The sequence below is a fragment of the Antrostomus carolinensis genome, unplaced genomic scaffold (genome assembly GCF_000700745.2).
Source record: "Antrostomus carolinensis isolate BGI_N321 unplaced genomic scaffold, ASM70074v2 scaffold9220, whole genome shotgun sequence".
NCBI lineage: Eukaryota > Metazoa > Chordata > Aves > Caprimulgiformes > Caprimulgidae > Antrostomus > Antrostomus carolinensis.
Window position 1 is genome coordinate 19,807 of NW_010286465.1, and position 15,231 is coordinate 35,037.

The window sequence follows — 15,231 nt, forward strand, 5'->3', positions numbered from 1 at the left end:
GAATGCCCACAGGAGGAATTGGTGAGAAGTAGGTGGAGCACTGGCACTCTGTCCCCATACATGGCTGCAGGCTGGCTTCCTGATGTGGACAAGTCCTTCATCTCATCACGTTTAGGTGATCGCTGAGACATGTTGAAAGGAACCAAGTTCTTCAGGCCTAGAGAGGAGTCAGGAATTCTGTAGGAAATGGAAATCAACCATCCTTTTTTTTTTTTTTTTTTCTTTCTCTTTTGAAAATATTTTTTAATGTTAATTTCTACGTTATTTAGTCAGTGAACTCAGACAATAGGAGATGCCCGTGTGTTCACCTGTGGTGCTGTAGAAAACCAAAATTGTGATAGGTGCAGTTGTAGTGTTGTATGCACTGAACCTCTGGCAACATCATGAATAGTGTAATTTGTGTAGTGCATGTACATACCACATGTGTTCAACTGAAAGTATAGGACTGACTGATGTTTTGGAGTTTTAATCTTCAAATCTTCATTGAATCCTTTGCTAAATGAAGATGACTGTCTTAATAATTCATAGCAAAATATACCACAGAGACGAAACAGAATTAAAGTAGATCATCCTAATTATGGTAGTACCCTCATGGCTGAAATAAGCCACCACATCTATCTAACAAGAAAGCAAAGGTATAGCAACCATCTTTGTAGACTTGCTGCCATTGTTTTTTGAAATTCAAAATCAGATGATTAAGGGAAAAAGGAAAAAAAAACAAAAAAAAAAACCCAAAAAGCAAACTGATTCATATACAATTATAGATAAATCATTTCTTAAACCAGTCAGTCTCTGTCCTTCAGCAGTGAGAGTTTTTCTTCATAGTATATTGGTGATCCCAGAGCAGCTGCAAATGAACCAATGCAGAAATGATGGCATAGGTCAGGAAAGTGTTATGAGTGTATTAGTACAGCAGTGTGTTGAATAATTAGCCCCTCTTGCTGGCAGTGAGAGCCGAAAAAAAATGTTGCACTGACATGATGTTCTTGCTTCCTGACCTGAAATACCTGGAGAATTTCTGCATCATTCACTGCAGATGTACCTTCTGGGTAATTCTGTCTGATGGGTTTTGGAGTTGCTGCATATTACTGTAAAAATCATTGGGTCAGGGAGTTTGAGGGAAAGCTGGAACATCAGAAGAGCTTGATTCCAGCTCCCTTTCTTGAACAGAAAACTAAGGAAAGCAAGTGGAGACTACCTGTGTCAGAATACGGGTTGGCTTTTGGGGTTGTTTTGTTTGATTCCTCAAATAAGGTTTTGTGTATGGTTAAAGAAAGAGGCTACTTGCCCCCACACCCCCAAAAGGATCAGTATTTCATGGTTGAGATTTCTGGAATGAAGGGAGCAAGTCTGTTTCGAAGTTGCTTAGGAAAACTTACAGACTTAAACTTTGATAAATGCAGCTGTTCTGGTGTGTATAACTCTGGGTAATACTCATAAATATTTACATCAAAAACTTTAGAGCATTCTGGCTGTGATGCCCTCAGGTGGTTGCAGATATCTTTTTGGGTTGTCACAAGCAGGATTTGTTTGTTCTGTGTCATCTTAGTTTAAGAAGTCGCTTGAGCTGAGCATGTGCCTGTCTCTTCTGAGCACTCTTCTTAGGCACCAGGTTCTTTCTTGTTTGAGCATGAGTGACTGTGGTGCTGAATTGAGGTCCATCACATTTATGACATTGTAGCAATAACTACTGAAATTGTAGGTCTAACTACTTACCATAGTGAACAAAACTAGCAAAGGCCTTTCCCATATTAAATAAAGGGGAAGAATTTGCTCTTTATTTCTCAAAAGCACATTTTCTTTGAGTAATTTTAGCAGGATGTTTTTTATATCTCTTTTAGAAGTGACCTTTGTTGTCTCTCCTCTTATTCAGTGTTCTTAACAGAGGACAAAGCCAATTCTGTGTTAAAAAGATACCCGAGAGCCAACACATTTCTGGAAGAACTAAAGCAAGGTGACATAGAACATGAATGCAGAGAAGAAATCTGTAGCTATGAAGAAGCAAGAGAAGCATTTGAAAATGAGGAAAAAACGGTATGCTCTGATGTGTGTTTAAAGATGGGTAGGGTGTACTGATACTGAACTTTTGGGTGTGCTGAATGCTTGTGTTTTTTCCAACATTACATGGGATTTGTTTTTCTTTTTGGCCTGTTTGTTTAAGCAAATAAGGTGTACAGTGGAGATGGATTTACACAGCAATATTACACAGCAATAACTTTTGAATCCTTTGTCCAAATTAAGCTGAATTTGAAAAGGGGATAAAAGTCTCAAAGATAATTATACTCATAAGTGTTATGAAAATTGGCAGCTGGGAAGAAAAGGAACATGAATTAATAACCTCCACTTGAGAAAAGGTGGGCAAAACTGTCGACTGTTTGGCAGCACTATTTACTCAAATAGCCTGTGTACTGGTTCTCCTATCATCAAACCTGAAACTGAATGCTGACCTGAATATCATAAATGCTGTTGTCTTGCCTGGAAAAAAAATGATGGGATTGGGACTGTTATAAGCAGAGGCACAAGTCTGCACTGATCTCAATCCTTCTGGAGTAACTTATTTACTGAATGTGCTCACGTGAAACAAGTGAGCAACTCAAAAAGCTTTCAATTTAAAATGCACCTTAGAATCCCAGGTGCTGGTGTAGCTGGCCAAGGTGTTCAGTGCTCAGACTATTAATAGTCCAAAAATAAGGAAAGACTAGTGGCCTTCTTCAAGCTAAAATCCACAAGCCTCCAGAGAGTATTTTTAAGCAGCAGTGATCTAAAACATGGAAAAAACAATTATTTTGGTGCTACCCTGTGTTATGCAAGGGCAGTGATACATTAACTTGACAGGAATGAAGCAGATAACTGCCCACACAGAATTGTGGCTTAAGTGTGTTGGCTTCTTTAATTAAAAGAAGCTTGTGGGCTAATGGCTCTGCAAGCAGTAGCTGCATATCGTACCCAACATACTTTATATTGCTTCCTAACAAATAAAAACAGCACACAGGTTTTTGATGGAGGTATCTGACCTATTTAATGCAATACAGTCAAGAATTAATTTATTTTTTTTTAATTCAAGATAAGCATGGATTAATTTAGGGCTGAATTTGAGTATAAATCTAAAGTGAAAAAGAGGTGCTAGAAAATGTGACTCAGAAAACTTACCTTCCTAAAAAGCTTCTATCCTTGGTGTGGTTTTGCACAGGGAAATTGTAGTCGCAAGGCCAATGGCTTAATTGGTGAAGTGCCACAGGGAGCACTGCACATTTCTTCCAGAGTTTACACAGATGACGCATTCCAGTTTTCAGTGGCTGAGCTCTGAATCAAAAAATAGCTATGTTATTGTAAAGGCATACTGAACATTTTAGTTCTTGGCATCTTTTAGTTGGAGGTCATACCTGGGGAGCTGGATAAGGCTGGAATGAAAAAGTTCTGATTAATTGAAATTTGGTAGTAGGACTTGTGGCGTCTCTTCGAAGTTTCTTCTTTCTGGAGCTTTAAAATGCAGGCACACATGTGTTTTTAGCTACTAAGCTTGGGTCGGTGTGGCCATTCCTAATGATAGCTGATTGTGTAATTAAGAATGATGTTTACAATGACCAATACTTGTATAAAATTCTAACACAACACCACTTTTGCTTAAGTAGTGCAGGAAATTCAAGTCACCAGACAAAGCATAGCCTAAATGTGTTGCCTCTCACTTCAGCTTCTTTACCCCAATTTAGGATCATTTTGTGTTTTGGTAAATAGCATTTCCCTTGTAGATGTATTTGGGAAACAGTAAAATAGGAATAGTTCTGTTTTCACTCTTGCCACAAGCTTTCTGTCACAGTGAAGCTTCTAATTAGAAGAAGCTTCTGACCCTTTATCCATTTCTACTACTGTACCCTTTTTGCCTAGCTGCTTTATTCTCTTGATGGTGGCTTGCTAATGGTCCAGGCTCTGCTAATGTGCAGTCAAGCCTGATCAGCCTCATTTACTTAAAGCTTTATTTAGTCCATTTTTCTCCAGGGTATCAATCCATCCTTACAGCCATTTAGTAAGACTTAACTCCTGTGTCTCAGGGGAAGGAAGTGGATGCAGTAGACCAGGAACATGATATAGTATGTTCGGAGTAACAAAGATGCAATGATTTCATAGTGTAGATAGACTGGAATTCAAACAGGGGCTGTAGCTTATTTATCCCGAGGTAACTTTGTCTTGTGTAATTTGTATTTTTTATCTTGTCCACTTGGTTCTTTGTTTTTCTGCAGTCTTCTGGGGAGATGTGCAACATGTTGGTTTGGAATATTAAAATAGTATCAAGCAGATCCCTCGTTATTTTTGATGCGTGGGTTTTTCTGGGAGGTTAGCATTGCATCTGTTAAGTGTACAGGCACAGCAGTCATGGAAATATTGAATGCCTTTAATATTGTGTGAACTTGGGGATTTTGGTAGGTTCAGAATTACTATTTAAAATGGTAAAGTTAATTCTAAAGAAAATACTATTGTGTTAATAAGGCTAGAGCCAACAGAGAAGAGTTTACAGGACTTAGTGGATAAAATAGAATATGAAATTCAGTGTTAACAAATGTAATGCATGCAGGGGAAAAGGGAACATTCATTAAATATGTGATTGGCTCTGACCTGAACTTGGGAACAAGATCTGAATTTGAATCTGTGAAGATATGAATTTAGTGCTCAGCAGTCAAACAAAACTAAAACAGAATAAAAACCTGAGTGCTAAGAATCCAAAGAAAGGAATAGGAATCAAAATGGAAAACATAATTATGTCATTGCACACCTGCATCTTGAATGTGCCACATACAGCTCTGTTCTCCCTATCTCCTAAAAAAGCAAATTAGTAGCTGAGGAAGGACCAGAGGATCAGAGAAGTGTGACAGTTGGCCAAAGATATGGAAAGATTTCTGTAACAACAGTAGATTGGAAAAGAGTTAACTCAGGGAATACGTGATAATGTCTGTGAGAAGCATAAGACTGAACTGAGGTGGGTCAGTTGCCATCCTTCTGACAGGAGAGCTTAAGAAGGCCTCAAAGGAAACTGGAAAGTCCAGGTTCAAAGCAAATAGAGGTATCTGATCTCACCACAGATAACAAAGATGTGGACTGCCTTGCCACAGGATGTCTCAGGTGCTAAAAGCTTATATAGGTTCAGAGAACAACAATATAAATGAACAGAAGACAAATCAGTCTGGGACCACTGAATAACAGGGGTCAGCATTGGCTAGTGGAGGTTCTTGAAGTACAAGTACGTGGAAGCTGTGAGGGTACTGCCTGCTTTTGTTTAAACTCTTCTTTCAGCAATCTCTAACCGTTGTTGTCAGAGAGCAGGTAAAGGATTAGGTCAGCCCGAGATCTGATCTAGTAAAGCTGTTTATTTGTAGTACCTGTAGCCTGCAGGCAGCACCATGTGTGGTTACTGGTCATTTGGCAAAAGTTGTTGGGAGATTCAAAAATTTGTTCAGAGGTTATTGTGCAAAGTATCTGGGTGTGATTGAAGCACTGATATTAATTTTATTTCCATTAACCTTTTTAAAAATACACTGCATGAAGATTTTAAAAGCTGGAAGTCACAGATATTTGTGTTTCAAATTTACCACAAATTTTAAGTGTTATAGAAATTGCAAAGTTCTCTTTATAGCTCTATTCTAGCAAAACAAACAAAAAAATAAACCAACCACTAAAAAGCTTAGCAAGCAACTCAAAACTTGTCAGCACCAGATCAAAAATTATGTGATCAAGAAAGACTTGTATTATCAGTCTGTGTCTAATTATGGATGCTGGGTAAATACCCAGAAGAGAAGAGGTGAATCTTTTCCTGCCACCTGCAATTGAGGGCAGACGAGAAGAAAACAGTGTAACAGGTAGGCTCACTTCCCATTATTGCTTTTTTCATGTCCTCCAGCTGCTGAATACTAAGCAGTCTTCTGACTGGCATATTATTAGTCCACCTCTAAAGCAAGATGGACAATTGACCGAGAATCATTTGAGGCTGGCAATGCTGCCAAATGTAGTAAAGGCCTCAGCTGAAATTCTCGGCAGGATGCAAGTCTCTTAACTTTCGTGTGGACCCCTGATTTTATTCAGCACTCAGACTGATGCTGACTCTGTTCTGAGAAGTATTAGAAATAAAAGGGAAACAAAATTCTGGTAAATTGGCTGTAACTGTCTTTGTGTGGGATGCCCTTGAGAATTCCTTTTGATTATTTCAAACTGGATTTGCCAAAGCAGTAAGAAACATTCAGAAATTCTTGGCAGAAATATATGTTAGATATTTTCTAAGTCTTTTCCATTGCAATTATCTGATTCTGTGGCCTTAGTTTTTCAGCCTTTTAAGGCATATATGCCTGGTATTCCCAGCCGTACAGTGCTCCAGGGTAAATGATTACTGGAATGTCCTTTTCATAAATCACAAGTTAATAACTTTGTCAAGTAGACAGAAAGTCCTTTTTGTTGTTGATTGAAGAGACCAGCAGCTGTGGAAGGGATGTTTGTGCTGTGACTTTTCTAACTTTTAAATTACTCTTTAACTTTCTGTATGAGCTCTACATCTACTTCCTAGGTTTTCAGTATTTCCCCCTCTTAGTTTTTTTCACAGCAGTTTATACAGATCCTTACACTGTGCAAATTCATCCAAGTTCCCAGTGGTTTTGTCGGGAATGATTTGACTGTGACCAGGTGGCTTGTCCTCCTTCTGTGCCTTCACTGTACCATGCATTGTAGCTGTGGAATGACAGAGCAAGGGGGGAGCTGCCTGACAGCTGCGCAACTCAAACCTGAAGTATTAGTTTTCCTGCAGTTCCTGTAAGTTCTGTCAGTCTGGAACTTACAGTCTTTGTGCTTCTCTTTGAGATTTGGCTTGAAAAAATGCAAGCTGGAAACCTCAGGTTTAGTACACTAGTAAGCATTTGGTTGGTTGGTTTTTGTGGGTTTGTTTTTTTGTTTTGTTTTGGATTTTTCCCCAAAGAGGAATATTTAAAGAAAGCTTTTTTTTAAAAAAAAAATTACTAAGTAAGTGTGTGTTTCCTAGTATTTTCACCTGTGTGCAGAACTTTATTCCTGTGTCTCTGTAAGATAGCCTTAGATGTGAAGCATTGTAATTTTTGGTGGCAGGGGGTGTTTCTAAAGTGTTCTGGAATTTCCTTTGCCTTGCATGCAAATGAACGTGGACACTAAACTACTTTAATCCTTAAAGCAGTTTAACCTCTTACCTTAAGCTCTTTATGCACCTGTTTGGTCACACCATCAACTGGAACATCCCCCACAGCTACACACTCTACTCTGAACTAATTGCCTGCCACTCTGGGAAAACAGCTTTTCTGCTGCTTTGCCATGTTGCAGAGTGGCAAGGAGAGATACTGGGACTTCAACTTTCTGGAGAACATCCAGAGAAGTTTTCTCCAGCGGATGGAGCTGAACTAGAACTAGCACGGAAACATTATTAAAATATCAGTCACAACTTACTGCCCTTACATCAGAGAGGGTGCATTTCCTCTGCAGTCTGCAACACAAAATATATTGCTTCTTCATCAAAACTGCCTTTCTCTTCCACAGAGTGTCTTTAAAAAGACACATCCTTGCACAGTATATTTGATGATTTCCAGTAAATCTTTGCAACTTTAGCCTTGAAAACATACATTGTACCATTTTATTCCTTTGCTGCTCTTCAGGCAGCAAAACAGTGAAGTGAGAAGCTTGGTTCCACTATAATGGCAGTTCCAGATAATGGCAGTTAATACTAATGAATCTTTTCCTGCTTTTTTAGTTGATAATATATTTATTCTTTATTCCAGTAAGGAATCTCGTTAGTTGTATTCAAACCAGATGGAAAGGTAGTAGGTAACTGATCTCCCTATTTGCCTGATCAAGGGATCAGGATTGCAAAAATAACTGCCTGATGGGGAGAGGTGAGGTGTTTGGTTTTGTGAATCTTTATCATGCAGAGATTCCAAAAGTCCTCAGTTGTGCAGCTAATTTAATTTTTTAATGATAGGTTTTTCCCCTTAAATGTTTTCCTTCAGAACATGGTTGATCTGGGATTCACTGTGGAACTGCATCAAGGAAGGCCCTTGAAGAGAAGTATTTAGAGAAGATAGTGCATCTTCCAAGACTTGCTTACTTTGTTTGAAGTCAAGGCTACCTGACTTAGCTTAGATGATTTAGACCTGGGTTCACATCAGAGGGGCACTGTGATGACCTGCTTTGATGTCAAGCCTTGGAATTTAGGAAAAACACCTGATCCTGGTTTGCTGTAGGAATTAAGTAAGACTTTTTTTAAAAAAAAAACAACTTATTCTGAGTATAGGGATAAAAACAACTGAATTTATCATTTAAAAAAAAAAAAAACCACACAAAAAAACACCAACAACTACATGATTGTTTCATGCACGTGGCATTGCTCTTAACCTTGGTAAGTTCTGATCCAGAAGCATTGTGAGCATGTGTTTTGCCCATGGTCTCCTGGTCCTGGCTATGCACAGAGTAAGCTTAACCTCCACATGATAGGGACTGTGCTCCTTCTGTACCCAAGCTGCCTCTGAGATCAGTTCAGTGGCTTTGTCTTATTTAATGCTGATTATGTGACAGCAGTTCTGGCCTGAAAAAAAATTGATGTATCTACTTTGTGTGTTCACAAAGTTAGTCAGTCTGCAACCTGAATACATAATTTACTAATAACTGAGCAATGACTATATTAATTTTACCTGGTGAGTATTTTATAAATACTTGCATGTGAGATGTGTGTTCTAATTTAAAATACATGATGGCATTAATATGAGTAGGTCATGTCTGTGCATTTTTAAAGGAAATGAAAGAATTTAGTTTCTGCAATGGATTTGGGGATTTTTGTCTTTTCTTGTTTGTTAAATTATACATAGCTGTAAAACACCATGGAAGTGTTTCTTGGTAGGAGAGATCTTAAAGGTGAGCATGACTACTTTTTTGAGGCAGGGTATGATTTTCTTTGTATAGCTTTTCATAGTATTCACTGCAGGAAAATATTGACATGATCTTTGTACTCCTGCTTGTGCATATTAATAGAGCTAAGAGTACTTTCAAGTACTGGTGTCCTCCTTCATCGTTGTTTTCCTTTACTCATATTTTCACTTTTCACTTTCTGTTCCATTTATCTGTAGCTGTGTTGTCAAAATTTCTAGGACATAACAAGCTGTGTAATATTCTCATACTGCTGAAGCTATTTTTAGCTATAAACAGACTGAACCAACTCAAAATAAACTGACAACAATTGCTTTATGAGCCGGAGGGTGGAGGAAGTCTAAATTATGAGATGACAGTACAGCACAGTTGTGCTTTGCCACAATGGTCTGTCATTCCGAAACACTAGTTCCTTCTCAAATTGTATTAGTATATTTTAACTATTTTAAAACAAACAAAAGCAGATAACTTTTACTTTGAGTGGTACTTCTTATCCTCCAGATGGCTGATGTGCATGCTGATTAGGTTTCTTACCTACTCCTGTCTGTGCTGTAGGTTTGTAAATGTTAAGTGCAGGTTTAGGAATCTTAAAAGCAGTGAGGAATTGGTCTGAGAAAAACCCCCACCCTTTTGTATCATTAACCACATCAGAAGAAAATTTGAAAGTTTATTGTGCATGCTTATCCATACCAGTTCTGATTTTAATCATCAGTATTTGAAATGCCTGGTTTTTCTCATTCATTTAAAACAACTTAATTACAGTGATTTTTTTTTTTTTTTTAATTTTTTTTAACTGTCTTATAGTTTCTGACTTATCCTGTCTTGCTCTTTTAGAAGGAGTTCTGGAAAGTCTACAAAAATGGACTTCAGGGAGAAAGTAACACAGGACATACCTGGTATTCATTTTACCTTGCATTTCCATTAATCATTGGCCTTTTTGTTATCCTCATTGTCATTTTTGTCATATGGAGATGCCTGTTTAAAAAGAAAATGCGTAGACAGTCGGTGTACATGCATAGGGGAGCCCACGAAGCAATGGGTGATGGTGCTGTGGCTGACGGCAGAGGTCCTCTTCCACCGCCTCTCAGCATTGTTCATTCCCCACAGGAGGAAATGTTTGAAGTCAGTGGGCTCTCTCCAGGAGGTCTGAGCTATACAGATGGACAGTCAGACTCCATATCCACAAGGCTCTCAAACTGTGATCCTCCTCCTTCATACGAGGAAGCCACTGGTGAAATCAGTATGAGAAGTGAAACTGAACAACATTTAGATCCACCTCCGCAATATGAAGACATTGTGAATTCAAGTTCAGCCAGTGCAATTGCACTATCTCCTGTTGTCACCAGTAATAAGTAAAGCAAGAAGAATGCTGTGGACTTCTTAAAGTTACTAATCATTTTGTAGCACTTTATCTTGGCTTATTATGCATTTCTGTAATTTAATGGACTTCTACAATGAATTTCACTTTTGTTTTGTATTCACTTGTTCTTTGGGTTTGCAATTTTTCCCCTACAGCAGGTCTTACAAGATAAGGAATCTGTATTGAGAGTGTAGTGCAGGTACAAATGTGGTGCTCTGTCATACTTCTCAAAAGTACCTCCACTTTGAAGGATGTCACTTGTTTTATTCTGAATGTGGCCCACATTCCCCACAAGATCCCCCTTCCCTTTCTTACTGCAGACTGTCAGAATTGCCTGAAATAGGGAATTCTTAAGCAACATTTTAGATAGTTATTTACACCAAAGAGGACTGATTTTGCAATATTGCCTCTTGTCTGGTTGGTTCCTTTTTCTCACTTGGATTTTTGTTAACATGCTGCACCCTATCCTGGGCCCTTGGAAGGCTGAGGGCAGTATGCCTTTGTGTTCAAACCAGTACCTCGTTAGGAGTATGGTGGTGTCATAGCAATAATTTCAGAGTCCTAGCAGAAGAGATGTATTCTAAAGCTTGTGCTATTACATGCTTAAAATTCTGTACATGTTTAGAAGCTAACAAATCAAGATTAGTTAGCTTCTAAACATTAATTAGTTAATTTAATAGTGTGCTTTTTTGTCTATGTTCTGCCTTTCCACTCTGTTTTCCTGTTTTTCTAGAGGTGAGAAGTGTGCTTATGTTAACTTTAGAATTTGAAAGTTTATGCAACAGAGAATCATGAAATACTGAATTGCTCAAGAATGGATAAAGTCCTGATCATAGTCTTCCTACCATAGTCTTCACTGGGACCAGGATATTATCCATAAACCCAAAGGTATTACTTTCCTTTTTAAAAGGGAAAAAAAGGGAAAGTAGTCATTGTGTGTGACTTCCCTCCCCAATGAAATAAAAACCCCATCCTCAATTCTTGCTATACTTTTGCCTCTTGCTTACTTACTGTGTGTGCACCTTGTGTTGGTGGCTACAGAAATCCTCTGCAGAGAATATAGATTCCTTTTTTCAACTACAACATATTTATCACTTATCTATTCCAACAAGGTGCATCTGTTGCAAAAGTTAACAATATGTTATAATGAAATAAAACTATTCACATTTTTCATTGTTTCTAAGAACAGCACAGTGCTTTTATCCATGACCTGAATTCTCAAAGCACAGTCTTTTTTTTTCACAGCCCTTTGGTTACAGCTGCTCATCAGAGTCAGAGGTGCTGGGAAGCACATCAGTCCGGGCTGGCTCCAGAAATTGCATGGCCAGCCCGGCTCTGCTCTCTCCAGCTGTGAGCTGTGGAGCCCACCTGATGTAGGGCAGAACCGTGAGGACCCCCCATGTTACATTTCTAAGAACACACCCCAGGCATACCCCCGAGCATCAGTTTGGAGTGACGAGGTGGAAGAGATGTGTATTTCTGTCAGACTTGATGCAAATTATAATAGAGGCTTGTACAGAATTTCAACCACCTGGTTTAGATGCTGATGATAGTTAAGCTGGTGCAAGCTGTAGTGTGACCATTCTTTTTTCACAGCTTAGAAGTTCATTGCTTGGTTTAGCTTGTGAATATTTATTTCAGTTTTCTTTCCCCCCACGCCAAGGTAGCATTGCGTTAGCTTTAGTATTGTTCTGGTTCTAATACATTAGCACCGATTGAGATGTATTTAGCCCTGAAGGACTGCTGTGCTATGTTGGCTTTTTTATGACAGAAGCACAAACTGTGTCTTGTTCCAGAGACCCCAAATGAAATGCCAGTGCCATCCATTTGAAACTGCTGTTAGTGGCTGAGATGGGGGCTTGGCCTGTGTTTTTCCTAAAGAATTTTAAATAAAGCTGCTGAGAAGAAATGTGTGGTCATACATGGATGTGTATATGCACACTTCTGTGAGAATTTGATATTGACAAATGAAGTAAGGATTTCTGATTAATTTTATGTTCTCATTTTTGGCAAAGAGAGAGTACATTGCCTAGGTTGCCTTCTGGGGATCTTCAGTTGCCAAAGCAAGTTGTAGTACAGTTAACTGATGAACTCCAGGCCAAACGGTTGTCAAAAAGATAACTCTATTATTTATATTTATTGTCTATAATAGATATTGGGCTGATAAGTACAATATGTTTTGGACACTTGTGGTAAGAGTTGCCTGGGTTTTTTTTTTTTTGGACTGCCTGACCTTTTCTTTCAGAGTGATTTTTAGCTCTTGTGTCCCCTGAACTGCCAGTTGCAGAAGTTAAAGCTCCTTTTATACTGAGCAACAGTTAATATACTGCTTTAGGCAGACGTTACCAAAACGAAGTGCCTCATCTCAACATGCAGGAACCACCTCCAAAAAGAGCTGGTATTTCAGTGTCCGTGCCATATTGGCATCTCCTGTGCCTGCCAGCACAGCTGGCAGTTTTAGCAGTAACTTTTTTTGTTTGTAGACAATACTTTCCTGTAGGAAGTGCATGGAGATCTCCCATTTCACATTGGTCATTCAGCAGCTTTCGTCATCCCCTGAACACGGGATATTTATTTTTCTTTTTTTCTTTTTTTACTGTATATTCCACTACCACTTTTGACAGCTTTATGTTTCTGGCTTCTAAGTTGAGTATGTTTCAGTATCCTCTAGATACTTTTACGTGCAATGCAAAAATGATGCTTGTCTTTCCAAAAAAGCCACAACCAAATATCTGAAATGAGCTATGAGTTGAATTTACTGATCTATGCCTTTTCCATGTACATGAGCACCAGTGCCATTGTGGGCTATAAACTTATGTCTCAGTGAATAAATTTCATAATTAAAGAAAACTTGTGTGTGACAGTTATCCAAGTGTGTTTCCCCTAAGACGTTAACAGCCTTCCTCATGTTGTAATAATGTCAAATTACTAAATGTTTTGTACTGTTTTGTGAAATGTGGGGAAAATAGCTTAGTCTTGTGGCTGGCTTTTCTAATCTGATTGAAAAATAAAATTTCATTTGTACTGGGTTTTTATACAGCTTTTTTTTTGCAGATCGCTTCTTAGTTTTACCTATCCTGTAATTGCATTGTCATGCAATAAATACTATAAATTTGTAGTTGTACCTTTCTAAAAGTTTCGCAAATCTGAATGCAGTACTGTCTTGACTGATGATATTAATAGTCAGGATACTGCCTTTCCCACTTCTGAATGTAACATTGAATTTCACCTTGTATTAGGATTGAGATGATTTATGTACTAAAACTAACTTAAATATAAGTGTCGCTGTTTTAAGAAATTATGGAAATTAATTATTCACATAGATGATATTTAGCATTAGTGGAGTTTGTTCTGTCTTCACTGGATGTAAATGACCTCTGATTACAGTATTGCATATTTAAAGGGGTTTGGTTTACATTAAATTATCCTATTTAAACATTTTTGCCGATGTTTATAGAAATTTTTTGTAACTTTTGTTTTTGGATATACTAAATAAATTTTTTAAGGTGCCTCGTGTTTCAAATTTCAGTTCTATACAATTGCAGTGGGAATTAACTTTGTGTATTTAAGTGATGCTCTTTTAATTTCCATGGTTCTATGTACTTCATCATTTGCAGTGAATCAGTTGTTTTCTTTTGATAACTTAAAATATAAATAATTTTGTTTTCATGTAGATTTGATATTCTTTCAAAATTCAGGCTCATTTCTAATCATATTTGTGAATTTGTTTATTTTCCATTTTTTAAAAAAAGCATTTGTTGTAGTTATAGCTACCTAACAGTCACAGAGAAACAGAAATTTTTACAACAAAATGAAACAGTACACTCTAGGGAAAAAATGTCCAAGTCAGGGGGCTTCATTTCAGAGTTGGCTTCAGCCATTTGAAAGAAAGCGATTGCAAAATTTTTTTTGCGTAATGATGTCTGCTGGAAACTGAAGATTTTCATTCCAGCCAAGACGAAGTTTGTGTGATCCTCTCACTCAGCTGCTAGTAGATAGCATATGTCTCTGGTATTTTTTCACGAGCTTACTGCACGGCTGGAGTCTGCTGGAGATACTGGTGAAGCCCAATACGAGGTACGTGTCTCGCATCTCGTGAACACGAGGGCAGTTTTGTACTGGTCATAACAAAAGTGCAAAAAGAGTTGCTTGAATCAACAAAGTGTATGTGACTTTCCAGGCCGTCACGTGCGTGGTGTGGCACCCTGCTCCCTCCCCTTGGTAAGCTGGGATTTGCATAGCTCAGGCCAACGCCATCCAAACAGAACGCTCTGTGTTCGCTTAAGTGGCATGTGCTGTGCGTACACACGTCCAGTGTCCTGACCATACATCTATCAGTGCTGGCTGACGTGTTTCACATGGTTCAATGCATGATTGCCCCTGCATGCCTGGCTCCTCGCTATTGGAATGTGGCAGATGTAATATTAAAGTGGCATAATGAATCTTGGTGTCTATAAAGGAAAAAAAAAAACAAACCCCCAAATCATCACACCGGGTTACTAGTGACGAGTGTTCATTATTTATTGTTCCATATACCCTGAACACTGTTCTCTGCCACTCTGAATCACACTGATAGATTCCTTTTTATCTTCTGCATAATGTGAACTTTGTATTTCCTGGTGCTACTTGCTGATTTTTGAAAAGAAGAAAAACTGTATTCAGCTGAAAGCAGTGAGGTGGTATCTGTACTATTTCATTGCTTCCTGCACACACATTTGATTGATTTGCTGCAGGGTGATTGAACTTTGAGCTTTGCCAGAAAGTTGAAATACTCTTTTCTTCTGCAGTGGGATCTCAGTAATGTATTTTTGATGTGACAGTGAGTTGTTGAATGCTAAGTAACAAGTCAGTGCAAGAAAGGCCTTGCCTGTATTCTCGCTTGTATATATTACGCAGCATTTGTTTACCATTTAGCTCTCTGCAATGTTTGCTGTAATATTAGGACCTGTGTT

At 38.3% G+C, this 15,231-nt stretch overlaps 1 protein-coding gene across 1 annotated transcript in view; it reads left to right on the forward strand.

The window, feature by feature from the left end:
* The window catches only part of PRRG1 (proline rich and Gla domain 1), a 13,420-nt gene extending 3,116 nt beyond the window's left edge, over positions 1 to 10,304 (forward strand). The window contains exons 3-4 of the mRNA XM_010171379.2: positions 1,874 to 2,034; positions 9,754 to 10,304. Coding sequence (XP_010169681.2) covers positions 1,874 to 2,034; positions 9,754 to 10,275 — 683 coding nt within the window. The 3' untranslated portion in view covers positions 10,276 to 10,304. The remainder of the gene's footprint in view (positions 1 to 1,873; positions 2,035 to 9,753) is intronic.
* Positions 10,305 to 15,231: the final 4,927 nt, after the last annotated feature.